This window comes from Phycomyces blakesleeanus (assembly GCF_001638985.1).
Source record: "Phycomyces blakesleeanus NRRL 1555(-) unplaced genomic scaffold PHYBLscaffold_5, whole genome shotgun sequence".
Taxonomy (NCBI): Eukaryota; Fungi; Mucoromycota; class Mucoromycetes; order Mucorales; family Phycomycetaceae; genus Phycomyces; species Phycomyces blakesleeanus.
The window spans coordinates 613,768-630,187 of record NW_017265138.1 but is presented as its reverse complement, the minus strand read 5'-3'; the positions used below and the strand labels follow the sequence as shown (position 1 = coordinate 630,187).

At 33.0% G+C, this 16,420-nt stretch overlaps 4 protein-coding genes across 4 annotated transcripts; 2 read left to right on the top strand and 2 right to left on the bottom strand.

The window, feature by feature from the left end:
- Window positions 1–3,807: 3,807 nt before the first annotated feature.
- PHYBLDRAFT_109698 (hypothetical protein) lies at window positions 3,808–7,541 on the top strand (the record flags this gene model as incomplete). The annotated part of the gene is made up of 17 exons (XM_018428129.1): window positions 3,808–3,904; window positions 3,983–4,181; window positions 4,292–4,339; window positions 4,485–4,792; window positions 4,840–4,895; window positions 5,009–5,081; window positions 5,228–5,376; window positions 5,459–5,612; window positions 5,693–5,787; window positions 5,857–5,989; window positions 6,082–6,279; window positions 6,398–6,525; window positions 6,597–6,689; window positions 6,795–6,929; window positions 7,033–7,134; window positions 7,238–7,357; window positions 7,431–7,541. Coding segments are annotated over 17 exons (2,199 nt in total), but the record flags the coding sequence as incomplete, so codon positions are not given.
- Window positions 7,542–7,614: 73 nt separating this feature from the next.
- On the top strand, window positions 7,615–8,391 carry PHYBLDRAFT_157977 (hypothetical protein). The gene is made up of 2 exons (XM_018433710.1): window positions 7,615–8,084; window positions 8,160–8,391. Exon 1 carries the CDS (start codon window positions 7,811–7,813, stop codon window positions 7,967–7,969), a length of 159 nt encoding a protein of 52 aa, XP_018294719.1. The 5' UTR covers window positions 7,615–7,810; the 3' UTR covers window positions 7,970–8,084; window positions 8,160–8,391.
- Window positions 8,392–8,540: 149 nt separating this feature from the next.
- On the bottom strand, window positions 8,541–10,231 carry PHYBLDRAFT_180187 (hypothetical protein; the record flags this gene model as incomplete). Its single annotated transcript, XM_018438275.1, has 5 exons — window positions 8,541–8,792; window positions 8,993–9,198; window positions 9,563–9,680; window positions 9,846–9,905; window positions 10,053–10,231. The coding sequence occupies 5 exons, from the start codon at window positions 10,229–10,231 to the stop codon at window positions 8,711–8,713; spliced, it is 645 nt and encodes a 214-aa protein (XP_018294718.1). The 3' UTR covers window positions 8,541–8,710.
- A 3,730-nt stretch (window positions 10,232–13,961) lies between these two features.
- On the bottom strand, window positions 13,962–15,790 carry PHYBLDRAFT_131647 (hypothetical protein; the record flags this gene model as incomplete). Its single annotated transcript, XM_018429431.1, has 8 exons — window positions 15,378–15,790; window positions 15,116–15,256; window positions 15,038–15,055; window positions 14,874–14,947; window positions 14,728–14,782; window positions 14,490–14,645; window positions 14,119–14,361; window positions 13,962–14,024 (listed from the first exon to the last, which is right to left on the bottom strand). Exons 1-8 carry the CDS (start codon window positions 15,507–15,509, stop codon window positions 13,962–13,964), a joined length of 882 nt encoding a protein of 293 aa, XP_018294717.1. The 5' UTR covers window positions 15,510–15,790.
- Window positions 15,791–16,420: the final 630 nt, after the last annotated feature.

Sequence of the window (16,420 nt, the reverse complement as noted above, 5' to 3'; positions counted from 1 at the left end):
AAGGTAAATTCACGACGCTTGACTATGTTACCAAACAGACTACTAATAGCGTTATATTCTCCTGTACTTTATTTTGCTGTGCTGTATAACTATTAACCACGTATTAGTTTCTAAAGAAGAGCAAGAAACTGTCCAGAAGCCTCTTATTGTGAGAACAAATAGCTCTGCTTCATTATACAGCGAGACAGGCGGCGAAAGCTCTGATGAAAGGTCGAGTTCTCATGAATCCAAGGATCCTACTCAAGCTGCAAAGGTGGTCCAGATGCGAAACATAGTCTTGGAAATGCTTCATTATATCTTGTGCGACGGCGAGGATAACGATATCGTACACAAATTTGCCTCGACAATTACAAACAAATGGCCCTTGCTTTTCTTTGCACCTAACATCAATGCGTACACAATTGTGCTTGCGGCACGCATTTTGGCACGCCTCTTGGTCTCACAGGGAGGTATCTATGTTGCCAAGTTCCGAGGTGCATCCGAAGGGTTCTTAGTTATGAGCAAACTACTTCCTCGCTACTGGAATTTGGCTCAATTACAAGAAACGCTGGTCATTATTATGCTTGGGGCTGATGTGATGGAGTTCCCTATCAATCCTTTGTTTGATATTAACCGCCTAAAACTCGGAATCAAATCATCACAGCCAAAGATATCTATACCAGATGTTCTACTGGTCATTATTGCTCTATGGAAACAGGGCGCACGAGCCATGACGAGATATCAGGATAAAGCTGGTAGCTCACTTCCTGCGGCAATGTACAAATCTCGAATGAGAAGTGGCAGTGTTGGTGTAAGTGCGGCCTACGGACAGATGAGTAAGTAATATATACATATGAATTTCGGCTTTTATTATATCGATACGAGTGAAGCAAATTTTAAGTTTTCATTTTCATTTTCATTTTCTGTAGGCAAAGATGTTGTAGCTGCTGCACACGTTCAAGAGCAATTTATTCGTTTGTTCAATGAGATGTACTCCACACGTCCAGATTTCAAACATGCTTGTCGCCACACTGATGTTATTGATGACATGGTAGAAATCATGTTCAATGCTGTCTGCAATACTGAGTCACTGAAGCCTGAGGAAGAACTGGCTATGAAGGACAGCAATTCCTTGATATTGGACACCGATATTTTACCCGAGTCATCTCCCTCTAGTCCGATATCCAAGGATTCTATTCTTGTTGACGTTAGCGATTCCCCAAGTATCTTGAAGCGCGGAGGTTCATCTCAGCTAGTCACCAAAACCTCTCCTCATGTTAACAAGCGGACTGCCTCGATGCTCACAAGATTCAGATCGGCTTCCATGAGCTCAGAGATATCTACGCCTAACCCACCTGTAAATCCTTTGAGAGACACTACTCTAGAAGCTCTTTTGGAGTTTATTGTAAACATTAGTGTGGATTCAATTACAGATCCTTTGGATAAAAACCTGACTGGACTTAATTTGGTTATTACGGTAATTTGGTTATTTGATTTGATCCAATATGATGTGGTTGCAAAGAATTGTTTCATCCCACAGTCGCTGACTGTTATATATTTTTTTCTTTCTTTAGTCTTTCCCACCTAGTACAACTGAGAACCAGGTAAATGTTTAGGAAATATAATACGTCTTCAACCCTGTATATGTCGTTTAATATCTGTCCTTGTACTTTTCTTCTTCTGTTGCTGTTTTTTTTTGTAGACAACATTTGAGAGTTATCTTATGACACACATCTCTCAAAGTCTAAAGAGCTCACTTCAATTAGAATCTGAACTCTTGGAAGATAATCGGGTCCTAACAAATGTGGCTAGATTTTGTCAAATTGCATCTGACGCTGTACTTCAAGGTAATATTCAAATTATTGTTTTTCAAAATAAAATAAAAGAGGAGGACGATAGGGACTATTATGTACATATGGGTGTGTGTTTGTGTGTGTACATGTATAATTAATTGGTTATATGTATATATGTATTTATATATTTAAAATAAAAATAAAAAAGGTCGTTTTATGAATGGCGCCGAGCAAACCTACGATCTTTTGGCTTCTGTTCTTGAGTCCTTGAATACGAACAATACGTCTAGTCGATACGGACCTTCGGAAAATACCATAACCATGCTTTATCGTGCGTTCAATCGTATGATATTGCTAAAGATATCCGAGCTGGAGCAGGGTGTCATAGATTCTGAGCAAATCTCGGCTTTCCTGGGCTATTGTATCCATCACCAAAAGATTATCTTAAGTCCAAAAAACACAGATATGGAATTCCTTCGATGTCTCTGCTACCATTTGTATCAATTCTTGATGATGCATGATGATAATGTTAGAGCAGATGCTGCCAATGTAAGTGACATTAATAATGAAAGAAAAATGAACAATTTAAGCTGCCTCGGTTGGCTTTTATTATTTTCATATTTCTTTTCTTTTTACTTCTTTGCTAATTTGCTTTTGTTTCTTTATAACAAAAAAAAAGTTTTGGAAACTCTTGATCTTGCAAAAATATGATGCAATTGCCAGTATTTTCAAAGTTCGGGTCAGAGGAATTGGTTAGTAAACTATATGCTAGTTCCTTTAAGATGGAAATAAAATGAAAACTTCCGCATACGTAAACTTTACAAAATAATACCCAGGCCAAATATATGCTAATAAAATTATTCTCTATAGAAAATGACGAACTTATTGATGGATTCAGACACATGTTGGAAATGGTACTAAAATACAAAAAAGAAATTGAAATCAAGGAACCCATTATTAATAACCTTTTATATATCTATATATTATTATTTTTTCTTCAAAACTTTACTAGGACACCGATTCTTTCTTTGTTTGGATTGACTCGCGCAAGTTGGATTTGAACCTGCTGTTTAAAGAGCATATCTACAAGACTTGGGAGAATGTGATCACTCAAGAAAACAAATACAGTCGAGAGACTATGAAGAATAGTCAGATTAAAAGAATCAACAAGCTCAAGAAACTTCAAAAGCGACAAATGTATCAGGATGAAGTTTTACAAGATTACCTTGCAAAGACAAAGGCTTGGTCCAAGAGTATTCAGGTAAAAAAGAAAAGAAATAGGAGTGATATATATATACTTACATGTTTGTTTTTAGGAGGTGGAAGTAGGAAGGTTTACAAAAGCACTTCAAGACAACGATGGACATGAAAATTTGATAAGTAGTGAGTGGGTTCGCATCTCTGCTGATCTTACCAGGGACCGAGCTATATGGGGTACCAAGAAAGACTCAGAGAGTGCAAAATGGCGTCTGGATTATACCGAGTGCCGGCACAGAATGAGAAAGAAGATCCAAAGAATCGAGACCATTGCTTCTCTTCCTTACCTTCCCAAACAAACAAATGCGTCTTCTTCAGAGACCCAAGGGGTATGTACACCAGTTCCAATAGCTATTTTATTTGATGAAAGGAAGAAAGAAACTAAATAGCTTTTATTAACATATCTATATATCTACAGGCGTCTATTGGGTCAGAAATGAATCCTACTGGGCTTCAAGGTAATTTATTTTTACAAGACTTGTATTCATCTTTTTTCTTCTATACTCTATACTAGAAATCAGTAGTTACTGACATACATTTATGTAGGTGTGGATAAAAATGTGGAAAAGGTTGTCGATGAGCAATTGAGCAATAGCCCGGTCTCTATAAAGTCAAATATCAATGACGATATAGCTGGAGATGATTACCGTACTTCTAGTAAGTTCTTACTAATACTAATAATGATATTCTTGCTCTTTATCAACATTGATAAAAAATTCTAGATGAGGAAGATACAAAGCAAAGTGAAGAAGAAGATGAAGACGAACTTTCGTATGAAGAAGACAAGAACCGCAAGGTCATTCGTCTTTTGGATCAAAATGATATGGTGATTGATGTTTATAACATTAGTCAGATTTCAGGACTTGATGCCCGAGGTAAAGTATACATTTGTCTACCTATTTACTCACTTAATCTACAACACTTTTTGTTTTGTTTTGGAATTTCTTTTGTAGAGGGACTTTTGCTTCTGTGCAAAAATAACATCTATTTGATTGATAATTTCTTCCAGCGAGCTGATGGTGAAGTTGTCGAGATTTGGAAAGTACCACGCAAAGAACGTGATGAGTATCTTATCCTTGTAGCCCAGGCTGCTGGCATGGAAACAGAACCAACGGTCAGCTTAGATGGAGATATGCACAACTGTCGTAAATGGTAAAAAAAAAATCCAAATTCAAAATTCTTATTAGCTTATTTATTCTCACATATACACAACTTCTTTGTTAATTCATTTATTTTTATTTATTTATTTCAAAAAAAAAAAGGGCAAATACTGATTTGAAGGAAATTTACAAGAGACGCTTCTTGTTCAGGTTTGTGAGCCAAAATATTATTATTATTATTATTATTATTACTAACCCAAACGTGCTTATTAATTTCCTTATTTATTGAATGAATGGATAAATTTGTCTGTTTATATATATATATATATCTTTTATTTATAATTACATTAAATAGAGATGTTGCTCTCGAGTTGTTTTTTGCCGATGGTCAGAATGCCCTTTTGACAGTATCTCTAAAAGAACGTGATGAGCTCTATACAAAACTTGCAAGCCGTGTCACTCTTTACGAAGACTCGACCGAATCTATTATTGGTGCTGGCGAAAAGGAATACTTGACCAATACCTTGAGTGGGGCCTTTAAACTTTCCAATCTCTTTGGTACATCAATTCTCAGTGAACTGACTCAGCGGTGGGAGCGACGAGATATTACCAACTTCCAATACCTGATGTATCTCAATACGGTTGCCGGCCGCTCTTACAACGGTAAATTCTATAATAGTATAATATTTTTTTCTAACTTTACATTATAGACCTGACCCAATATCCTGTGTTTCCATGGATTCTGGCAGATTATACGAGTGAAGATGTAATGTCTAAAAATGTATTTTTGGTGTATTACTCGTATACCAAACTAATCTCCCATAATATACTTTTAAATATGCTAATAATTCAATTTACTTGTTGTTAATATCATCTTAGTTGAATCTCGAGAATCCTGACACATTTAGAGACTTAAGCAAGCCAATGGGTGCCCAAACATCCGAAAGAAGATGTGAGTTGACAGAAAACATCTGAACCAGCTTTTATTATTATTATTCTTAGTATTAAGAAAGAAATCAGCATGCATAATTTATACACCGCAAAATAACCATACAAACTAACAATTATGCTTTTTCTTTATGTATTTTTTTCTGCTAGTGGAATTTGCTGATCGTTATCGTCAATGGGGTGAAACAAATGACCCTGCACCTGCTTTTCACTATGGAACTCATTACTCTTCGGCTATGATTGTGTGTTCTTTCTTGATCAGATTAGAACCTTTTACACAGCATTATTTGAAACTACAGGTATGCCGATCCAAAGAGAAGAGAAGAGTAAAAAAAAAATAAAAAAATAACTGATATTATTATTATATACTGTATACTGTAGGGCGGTACTTTTGATCACGCAGATAGATTGTTTGATTCTATTGGAAAGGCTTGGGAATCAGCCTCTGAAAAGAATATGGGAGATGTGAGAGAGCTGATTCCAGAATTCTTTTATCTTCCCGAGTTTTTGGAAAATGTGAACAAATTCAACTTTGGTAAGATTACTAATTCTAGTTACGGTCATAATGTGAGATATTTAAATACTAAACGCACATACATCCACATTTATATACAGGTGTAAAGCAGGGAACTGGAGAAGCAATTGACTCTGTTGTTCTTCCACCTTGGGCACATGGAGATCCAAAGGTTTTTATTATGCGACACAGAGAGGTTAGTAAAATTTAACACACCAGATATATATGTATGTATATCATTCTTATCCCTTTTGTTTTTTGTCAGGCCCTTGAAAGCGATTACGTTAGTGCAAATCTACACCATTGGATTGACTTGATCTTTGGATTTAAGCAGCAAGGACAGGCCGCAATTGATGCACTCAATGTCTTTCACCATGTTTCTTATGAAGGAGCTGTTGGTAAACAATTCTACTAAAAAAAATCAACAATTTTCCTTTTGGGTTATTAATAATATGTATATCTGTATGTATATACAAAAAAAAACAAAAAGATCTCGACAAGATTACGGATGTTGTAGAAAAGACAGCTACAATTGGTATCATTAATAACTTTGGCCAGACACCTCGGCAGCTGTTCAAGAAACCTCACCCGACCAGAATGCTTAGTTCAACCGATGTGGCTACGCTTGGATTCTATCCTTTCCAAGACCACACTGATAAACTTGTTCAGTCTATTAGACCTGTTAAAGGTTTGTCTACATATAAATATATATATATATATATAAACTTTGTTCTGTAGTATTAATAGTTTTTGTTTTTGTTTGATATTATATGATAAAGACATCAAGCACCAGGTTGGTGATGCAGGTCTTTACAATGATCGTTTAGGTGTATCTTCCAACCAACAATTATTTATACCATCCGATGGCCAACGTTACATTGAATGGGGATTTACGGACTTTAGTCTTCGTCTATTCTCAAGTGAATCTGGAAAAGTAAGTTAAATGTCTATATCTATGATAATTATTTATTTATTTATTTATCTTCCTATATATGATTTTATAAGCTCTTGAATGTTTTTGAGAAACTCCATGTTGGTTATATCAGTACAGCATGCTTCCCTGATTCACGCACTCTTGTTACTGGAGGAACTGATAGTGTAAGTCATTTCTTTTTTTTAAAAAAAAAATGAAGTAAAGTAGGGGAGAGAGAGAGAAGCATATTGACCAAGTCGCTGTCTTTTTATGTTATTTATTTTGAATAGATGGTCTGTATGTGGAAAGTAAAGGCAGACAAAGGCACCGATTTTATTCCATTGGAGTGTTTGAGAGGACACACTTCTTCAGTAACAGCATTAACTGCCTCCAGATCAAATAGCATTCTAGTCAGTGGATCAGAGGTAAGCATCTTTTTTTTAAAATATATATATATATATATATATATTATAGAATGAGGCTTATACAAAACCATCTATTTTTTGTGCTTACTTATTTTATTTTCAGGACAAGAGTGCTATTGTTTGGGACTTGAATCGTATGAAATATGTGCGATCTCTTATGGGCCATGAGAACGGTGTTCAACTCGTGTGTATTAATGATTCTACTGTAAGTACTAAATACTTTCTTTGTGTACTGGCTTTATTTTATAATTGATTTTCTAAAAAAGAAACTAAAACTGAAAATATTTGTATATGTCTACTGTGTATAGGGTGATATAATAACCTGTTCAGGACACGTTATTCGCGTGTGGACTATAAATGGAGAACTTTTGCTCTCAAAATCTACGGGCTCAAGTTCGGAGCCTATTTTGTCCTGTGTGTTTTATGAGGTAAAGAATTATTATTATTATTTTGAGTATATATGATTTCATCAAATACTTATATACTTTTGCTTGTATATAGGAGCGTCCTAAAGAATGGTCGGGTAAAGAACAAATCATCACTGGTCACAAAAAGGGTATTATAAAGGTAAGTCCAGGGATATCAGCAATTGCCTTTGTATGTGAGTTATAGACAGATATGTAACCCCGTTTTCGCTTTCCTAGTTTTGGATCAAGGAAGTTTCTTTGGATCCAAAAACAGGCCGACATCGATGGAACTTGACGCTTGTACGCCAAATACAACAAATGAATCGAACTCACGAAATTCCAGATGTATCAGATATTGTTCTATTGAAGTTTACTGGGTAAAATTATATATTTTATTTTTATTTTTCATGATGAAAATTCAAAATTCAAAATGAAACGCAGAAATTAAGAATAAGAAGAAAGACACTAATACTTATGCTTTGTCAGCCCAAAGAGAACATTACTTTCTGGAAATACACTTGGGCAGGTATATTCTTATGTTCTTCCGGACACTACAGATACAGTACATTATGTAAAAGAAGATCGATGCAGAGAGTGTATGTTCTGTACAAAAACATTCTCGGTTCTTGGTAAGAAATATATATATATATATATATAACAATTATCAGCTATTATTATATTGTTTCTAAATCTTTTGATCTTTATATATAAAAAATAGAACGAAAGAATCATTGTCGAACATGTGGAGGTAAAGTCAACCACCAAATATATATATATATATATAATGCTCACCTCTTCTTATTCTTCTTTTATACTTTAATAGGAATCTTCTGTTCAGGATGTCTATCTAGTGTTTCTCTTGTTACTCCTGACAGATCAACGCGCTTTTGTAAAAGCTGTTTTGAAGAGCTCTATCCACTCTATTAAAAAATACACTATACTAGATTAAGTGCAATAGAATTTTACCGTTATCAATATATATATATATCAATCTTATTATCTTTATCTGTATTGATTTGTTATAAAATTTGACACAATAAAACGTAGATAAGATTAAAATCAAAGTTGCGTCAAATAAGATCAGATCAATACTTCTTTTTTTTTAACAAAAAGAAAGAAGTATTGGTATAGCCTTAAAATAACTAGTGCATCTACCCAAGTAACAAGGTCCTTAGTTCTGACTATTGTGTACTATGTTTGTTTTGGTAATATTCTAATCATTTTACTGCTATCATCCGTTTCATTTCATTTGATAGCTAATTTGATCCTCAGAAACAGATTAACGACACCTTTATATACTGTTATTATTACTACTATTATTTGGTTTTATTGATACATATATAGTTAACAATACTGTCATTTTTGACATGTAGTCTACTTGCTGCTCTTTTTCTCCGCTGTAAAGTCATAGTAGAACATCAGTGCATCTACCAATTCTCCAGGGCAATTGTTGAGTCTATAAAGTTTAAATCACACAATACAATAAAAAAAACCCGTTAAATATGTGTATTGATATTATTAGTATATATTCGTGTGACAATTAATTATGCAATATATCTATATCCCTTACTCACAGATCCAACATCTATCCTTATCCTTATCTCTATCTCTTTATCTAGATAGCTATATTATTGCTCATATAGTAATAATAATTACCTTGCAGCCTTGGGTACTCTTCCAACTTCTTGGAACCCGAGTCGGCGCCAGATACGAATTGAAGCCTCATTGTTGACAAAAACGAGGTTGAACATGGACGCTTTGTAACCAAGGGCTGGGGCAATGATCAAGTAAGTCTCTCCCAAAGCCACGCCAGCTCCAAGGCCTCGGTGAATAGGAGAAGTAAAGAATCCACCGTTACATATCTATAAGAACATGTATAAGATAGATATTTTTGTTAAAAAAAAAAAACAAAGATTAATATTATTATCAATTATTGTGTGTTGGAATCCATACACATATTATACAAGTTTTGGTAAGTGTTGATGGAGCGGGTTTAGTTGGAGGATATATATAGGGTAAAGTTATTTCCCCAATTTTTATTTTTATTTTTATTTTTTATAAAAAGACGTTATTATTTGGGGTCAATTCATTTGCCTACCTTAACCCCCGCCTTCCACCGCCTTCATCATCTCACTTCTATCTCACTTTATTTCATAGTTACCACTAATCACCATGACAGCTGGGTTTTTTTTATAAGTAGTAGTAATAATTATCATCATAGCTTACATGAGATGCACGGCCAGGATAATTTGGTTTGACATAGTACATTCCAATTACTTGATCTGCGTAATTGTAGACCTTGTCATTTTCGATTAATTCTTTTGTAAGAACAAAGGCATCGTATCTAATGTTTATATATTAAATAGCTGAATACTTTTACACATATTATATAATATAATATAATATAATATAATATAATATAATATAATAATCTGGCTATAAGTCTAACTATAGGCAATTGTATTTTTACTGTATTTTTATTTCATTTTCAAATACTAGCAAAACTCACGATAAGAAATAGTCTTTAAATTGAGTAAACGACAAGGTTTCTTCTTGAGGATATGTTGATCTATAAATCCAAATTGATCCAAATTAATCACTCAAATATATATATATATATAAGTTGCTGTCAACAATTACCATCTTTTTATACTTTATACTTATATAGCTCATATTATATTATATTATATTATATTATATTACTCTTATTCTTTACCCGGATTCAATCTCGCCATTAAATAATTCATGAAGATATTGGACCAAGGGAATATTGCTAGAGTCTATACGCTGTAGGGTGGCTACAGTATTGTCACGAAGGGTCTTTTTGATAGGTAAGATAGAGTCAATGTTGACAGCCGAAGAGGGCTTTGGGATTTTCCCATAAGCAGAAGACATTAATCAATGTGAATAGAGAGAGAGAGAGAGAACAAGAAGAAGAGGGAAAAGAAAAGATAAGAAAAAATATAAATAAAAATAAATAAAAATGAGAGTAAGTCAGGGAAAATCAGGGCCTTGAAATAAAAGACAGTGTAACTGTAGTACAGATGTATATAAATAAAATAAAATACAATGCAATACAATATCTAATATATACATGCAAGTGAGTGTTGAATAGAGCACTCATTACTCCTTGTCTTTACTTCTTTAATTATTTTTTATGTGTGTTGAAAGCCAAAATTATAGCAATAATAATAATAATAATAATAATGTATACGTCATCACAAGAAATAAATAAATAAATATTAAGGATAATATTTCGTAAACCCCTCTTCCCCTCTCTCTATCAAACGTAACAGTAAAGATGTACAAATTTATATATGTGTATGTGGGTCTTTATTAGAATAAATTTATCTACAAGATTGGCAATTATTAAAAAAAACTAATGCTGTGTTGGACTCAGCCTTGGCAGTTTTCCCTTGTTATTTGTGTACTACATTCTGACAAGTATGCCAGAAAGTCATCAGTATCTAACCCTGGCTTTCTCTTGGCCAAACCCTTTAGTTTCGAGAAGCTCTCTTCTACTGGATTTAAAAATGGCGAGTAAGGTGGCAAGAACTTGATATGGTGTCGTGTTGTTGCCATAAAGTCCCTGACCAAATGGGATCTGTGGATGGGGGCATTGTCCAGGATGAACCACTGGGGAACAGCATTGGTATCGTCTAGTGTTTTTATGAGTGGCTTTAAAAACTCGATGAAAAGTTCAGCGTTGGTGCCTTTTGGAACAAGCTTGGCTGACATGCTCTCGACACCATTGTTTGATATTGCTGCCAATATGCTGATGTTAAGTGCCCTCTTGGTCTTAGTACGTACAATGGCGTTCTTCCCCTTCTTCGACCACCCTTGTTGGCGAATGAGATTGGCATTAAATCCAGCTTCGTCAATAAAGATGCAGTTGGCTACATATGCAACCCCAAGTCCCGGAAGAGACTCCACAAATCTTCTCCTTGCTTCGATAACATCCGGGTCGTTTCTCCTCTCCTCCACAGCCTTGGTTCGCTTCAATGTGAACCCCAATATTGTTCATTATATGACGGTATAGTCCGCTGAACGCTATGTCTTTTTCCTGTAAATCGTCGAAGCGTTCGTAAAGCTTTTCTCTCGTCATCTCAAGAGTCAATGTGTAATCTTCGTCAAGGATCTCAATGAGATATTCTGAATGTTCTTCTGTGATCTTTGTACATTCCTTCTTTCTGTCACCTCTTTGCTTGACCACGACCCCTTCATTGTCCCTGAAACTGTCCTTTATGTTATCTACAGTAGATCTAGAAAGGCCAAGCATAGGCGGGACCTCAGAGACTTTTATATGTCTCTCCTTCCGTATCTTTTTGGGTTTCTTCTTGCTGTTTGAGTTTTGCACTAGAAGATTTGTGATGAGTATGTCATGTTAAAAATTAAAGAGCAAATATATAAATAATACTAATTTTGTTATAGGTATATAGATGCCGCGTAATCCATTAATTTCTCTCTAACGTACCTTTCAAAACGCGTTTATTTTGTAGATTTTTGCCAAAGTCTGACTCATAAGTAAATGGCCTGTCTTTTCTATTTTTTTTTATCTCTCTTAAGAAGAACAAGTACTGCTTGGTAAGGATATATAATTTTGTGACTGACTTGATTGGATGCTGTTATTTGATTTGCTTCGGAATCCATTTGATATATATATATAAAAGGATAAAGGGGAAAAGAGAATAAAATAATAATATTATTATTATTATTATACTTTTATATTTTATAGACATATTTTGCGGGAGTTGAAACGGCTCTCTGCATGAATGAATAAATAAATATATATATATATACGATATTATTAATTCTGTAATTATTATAATCATGTAGTATCGCGATGATAAAAACAATCTGTGGAATGACACTAACGAAGAAGAAAAAAGGCCAATAAAAGCTATAAAGAAGTAAATTTTGCAGCTACTTGCACTAATACTTATACTAATACTAGTAGTAGCAGTAGTAGTGGTGGTGGTGAGAGAAGAGGGAAAAAGGAGGTTTTTTTTGTCGTTTTTTAGATTTTTTTGATCTCCGGTTGTGCTTCTTGTGCTTCCTGTGTTTTTATATATATGTATATATTGGTTCAGGCACATGCAAAAAAAAAAAATTGGGATGAGTTTCTATTATATAAATATATAAATTAAAAAAGGCAAGGCAGGGCAAGGTTGAAAGCGAGACAAGATAACTATAATAATTATGATGATAATGATAATAGCAGTAGTAATAGTGGTGACAGTAACTTTTGACACTGACAGTTTACAGCCATTAACAGCAAGAATTAAAAGTGAAATAAATAAAGAAAAAAAGAATTATATAATGTTAATAATGTTTCTATCGTTTTGCCTTTTGCTGTCATTTTCTCTCTCTTTCTCTTTTTCAATAATAATAAAAATAACGAATTTTTGGTAATGTTCTCAAATAAGAATAAATTAAGAATGAGTGGGGTAGGTTCTAAAGCACAAGCTTAGATAGGTAGGTAGGTAGATGAACGGACAGATAGGTAAATTAATCAGATATACATATGTATGTATGTAGTTGGATAGAAAAGCATGTTCTTTTTCCTTTTTTTTTTCAAATATTATATTATTATTATTATATTATATTGTATATATATGTGTGTGTATATGAGTAAATGTATATAAATATGTGTCTGTCTGTGTGTCTGTGTGTGTGTAATGTAATGACTAACTAGAAAATAAAGAAACATATATATATATATATATAAATCTCCCACACTTGAATACACACAGTCACAACGCACGTTCGTACGCACATACGACACAAAACAATACATACGAAAATACAAAAAAGACATGCATAACTCACGCAAAAACATGTGTGTAGTAGTAACTATTGTGTGTATGTGTGTATGTATAAGTAAGTAAGTAAGTAAGTAAATATATATGTATATATATGTGTGTGTGTTGCTAGAAAGGTAAAAGAATAATAAAAAAAAACGAAGGGGTGAGATTCAGGTATGAATGATAAATATGAAGAATATTTTTCTAAAGAAAAAAAAATAAAACCAGAGAGAAATTGCGTGTGTGTGTGTGTGTGTGGTGTCGTGAATTTGGTTGGATTGTATCGGTCATTGTTGCTTTTTTGCTGTTTTTTTTTTGTGAAAGTTGTAAAAGTTGTAAAAGTTGCGAGAGTTGTGAAAGTTGTGAAGTTAAGGGGTTGTAAATTTGTTTTTTTTTAGAGAACTGGAAAAAAAATTGAGAAAAAGTAAGAGGCTCGTGTGAAGATAGATGAAGATAAGAGACAAAGAGACCAGTCGTTCGTTATGCTGAATTTTGGGGATAGTTTTTTGTTTGTGTTTGTGTTTGTGTTTGTTTTTGTGTTTTTGATTTTGATTTTGATTTTGATTTTGATTTTGATTTTGATTTTGATTCTTTGATTGTATTGTGTTGTGTTGTTATGTTGTTGTGTTGAGTTGTGTAATATATATATATATATATATATATAATTTGTGTGTGAGTGTAAGATGCGTTCCTGGAGTGCGTGTGTAAGAAGAAGAAGAAGAAAAGCGACTGTTGCTGTTGTTGTTGTTGTTGGTGGTGGTGGTGGTGGTGGTGGTAAATTGAGCTTTGTCTTGTTCGTATATCATTTCTTTATCTTTGATTTAATCGCTGTAATCCCACACATTGTCACGAATGAATTCTGCAATTGATTCAAAGTAGCCAGTCTATTGTTTTGTTTTAAATAATAAAAATAATAAGGATTTGTTAGTCCACCTATCCAATTATCAAATATATATATAGTTGTGTTTATTTATTTACCTGCATGCATGTATCGTTGTGAGTTCCGTTTTCAAAATCACGCCAGACCTTGATTCCACCTGTCTGGGATATTTTGTACAGTTTAGCCATATGTTGGGGAGGAACTATTTCGTCTTTGAGGCTGGATAAGAATAGGATTGGAATGTGTCGAATGTAGCGAATTGATTTATATGATCTCCATGTTTGATGGCACAGATAAACGAGATGTCTCAATGCAGGGAATATGTGAGGGATCAAGAGAGGCTTTTGTATGTAAATATATAAATATATTTTATTTGGGAAATAGCAATTAACAGTAAATATTCAGATCCAATCAACCATTGCAAGATATATATATATATACTTTAAAAAATAAATATAAAAAAACTTACGACACTTAAAAAGGTATTTTCAATCATCAATGCCTGGAACTTTTCTTCATTCTTTGATACTAGATTAATAGCAACAGCACCGCCCAGCGATTGTCCATAAGCTACCAGTTTTGTGTGTCGGAGGATAGGATGACGGAGAACATAGTCAAGAACAGTCTGTAATAAATAAGTAAATAAATAAATATTTCTTATATTAAAATAACCAATTGTTGTTATAATAATAATAATAGATACTTACTTGTGCATCGATTTGTAATCCTTTCTCATTGGGGTTTCCTTCACTTAATCCATATCTAGTAGACAAAAAGTAAAGAAACAGTCAGGCACCAAAGTCACAAACCACACCTTTTTTTTAATATATATATATATAATATGTTATGTTACCCTCTGTAAGACAGCATAACGACATTGTAACCAAGTTTCTTGAAAAATACTTGAGCAATAGGGAGTCTATGGCCCTATAAGTATATAGATTTATAGAGAAATAGAAAAAAAAGGAAGTTATTAGTATTATTATTGCATATATATATATATATATTTGTTCATACCATATTACCAGTGTGTGCCTATCAGATTAAATGAAAATATTATTTAGTTTCAAGGTATGTGTTGTATGTATGTCTTACATGAAAACAAAGAAGTGTTGGTGACTGTATAGCCACATCGTCTCCTCTTTGGATCAGCACATAACTCCTGAGCTTGACGCCGTCTTTAGTCACCAGGATTTCTTCTTTATCTGGTAATCCATATTGAGAGGGTTTAGCTACCTAAAGAAAAGAAAATATATATATATATTATTATTATTATTATTATGATTTTTGTTTGGGGTAAATAATAATATTATTATTGAAATGAAGTGTTTGTCTGTTGGTTATTGGGTTTGCTTACAACTGATCGCGAACCTGTCGGGAATCCTGCAGCATATAAGAGGTCGCATTGGTAGACGTATAGTAGGATGGAGAGTGCTAGAGTGATTGCGATTGCAAAGTACACCAAGTACAGGATGTACACCACTACCATTATCAAATAAAAATATATATATATATATATATATTTATTTATTTATTTATATATAATATATTTATATCTTTGGTTTGGTTATTTAGTGTTGTAGTTGTGAAAGAGAAAAATAAATAAAATAAAATAAAATAAAATGAAATAAAATGAAATAATACAAATATAAAATATAAAATATATATCTATCTATATATCTATCTATCTATATATTCTATTTCTATTTTATTTTATTTCTTAGTTTGGGATCTTGCGGGGACAAAGCTGAACTTGTTTTTTTTTTCCTTCTTTTTTTTTCTCACTCACTATAAACTTCTCACTCACTCTCTATAGCTCACTCATTATTTCTCTCTCTCTCTCTCTTTTTCACTCACTCTTTATATTACTATTATTATTATTATTTTTATTATTATTATTTTTGGGAGACCGTCGGGCAAAAAGGGAAAAACCCCATCTGTGACGTGACATTGGAACCCCACCCATTTCCTTTTAATTTTCTTTATAGGAAATTCATTAATGGGATTGCCATGGTGCTGATTGTTTTTTTTTATTATAAAATATACATATAAATGTGTGAATTAGATTTTCCATTACATAACACGATTGTTAATTCTAATTTCTATTCTTATTGTTATTCAGCTTGTTTCAATTTCAAATATCATTGATGATTATTAAAAAAATAAAATAAGAAAAAACGAACGAAAAACTTGTTATTAATGACATGTACATATATAGACAGAATATTAAACTAATTAATAAAATTAAATTTTAATTGATTCTTTACAAAGCTACCAAGATGATAAATATTCTATTTTATTCTTTGATTGTAAAGTGATCATCACTCTTACTACTACTACTCTTAATTCTATTCAATTCAATTCAATTCAATTCAATTCAATTCTATTGTAAAAATATAT

Bases quoted from the DNA above. Each gene is read 5' to 3' on its own strand.
- PHYBLDRAFT_157977 (XM_018433710.1), top strand. From the start codon at position 7,811: ATGCTTTGTCAGCCCAAAGAGAACATTACTTTCTGGAAATACACTTGG.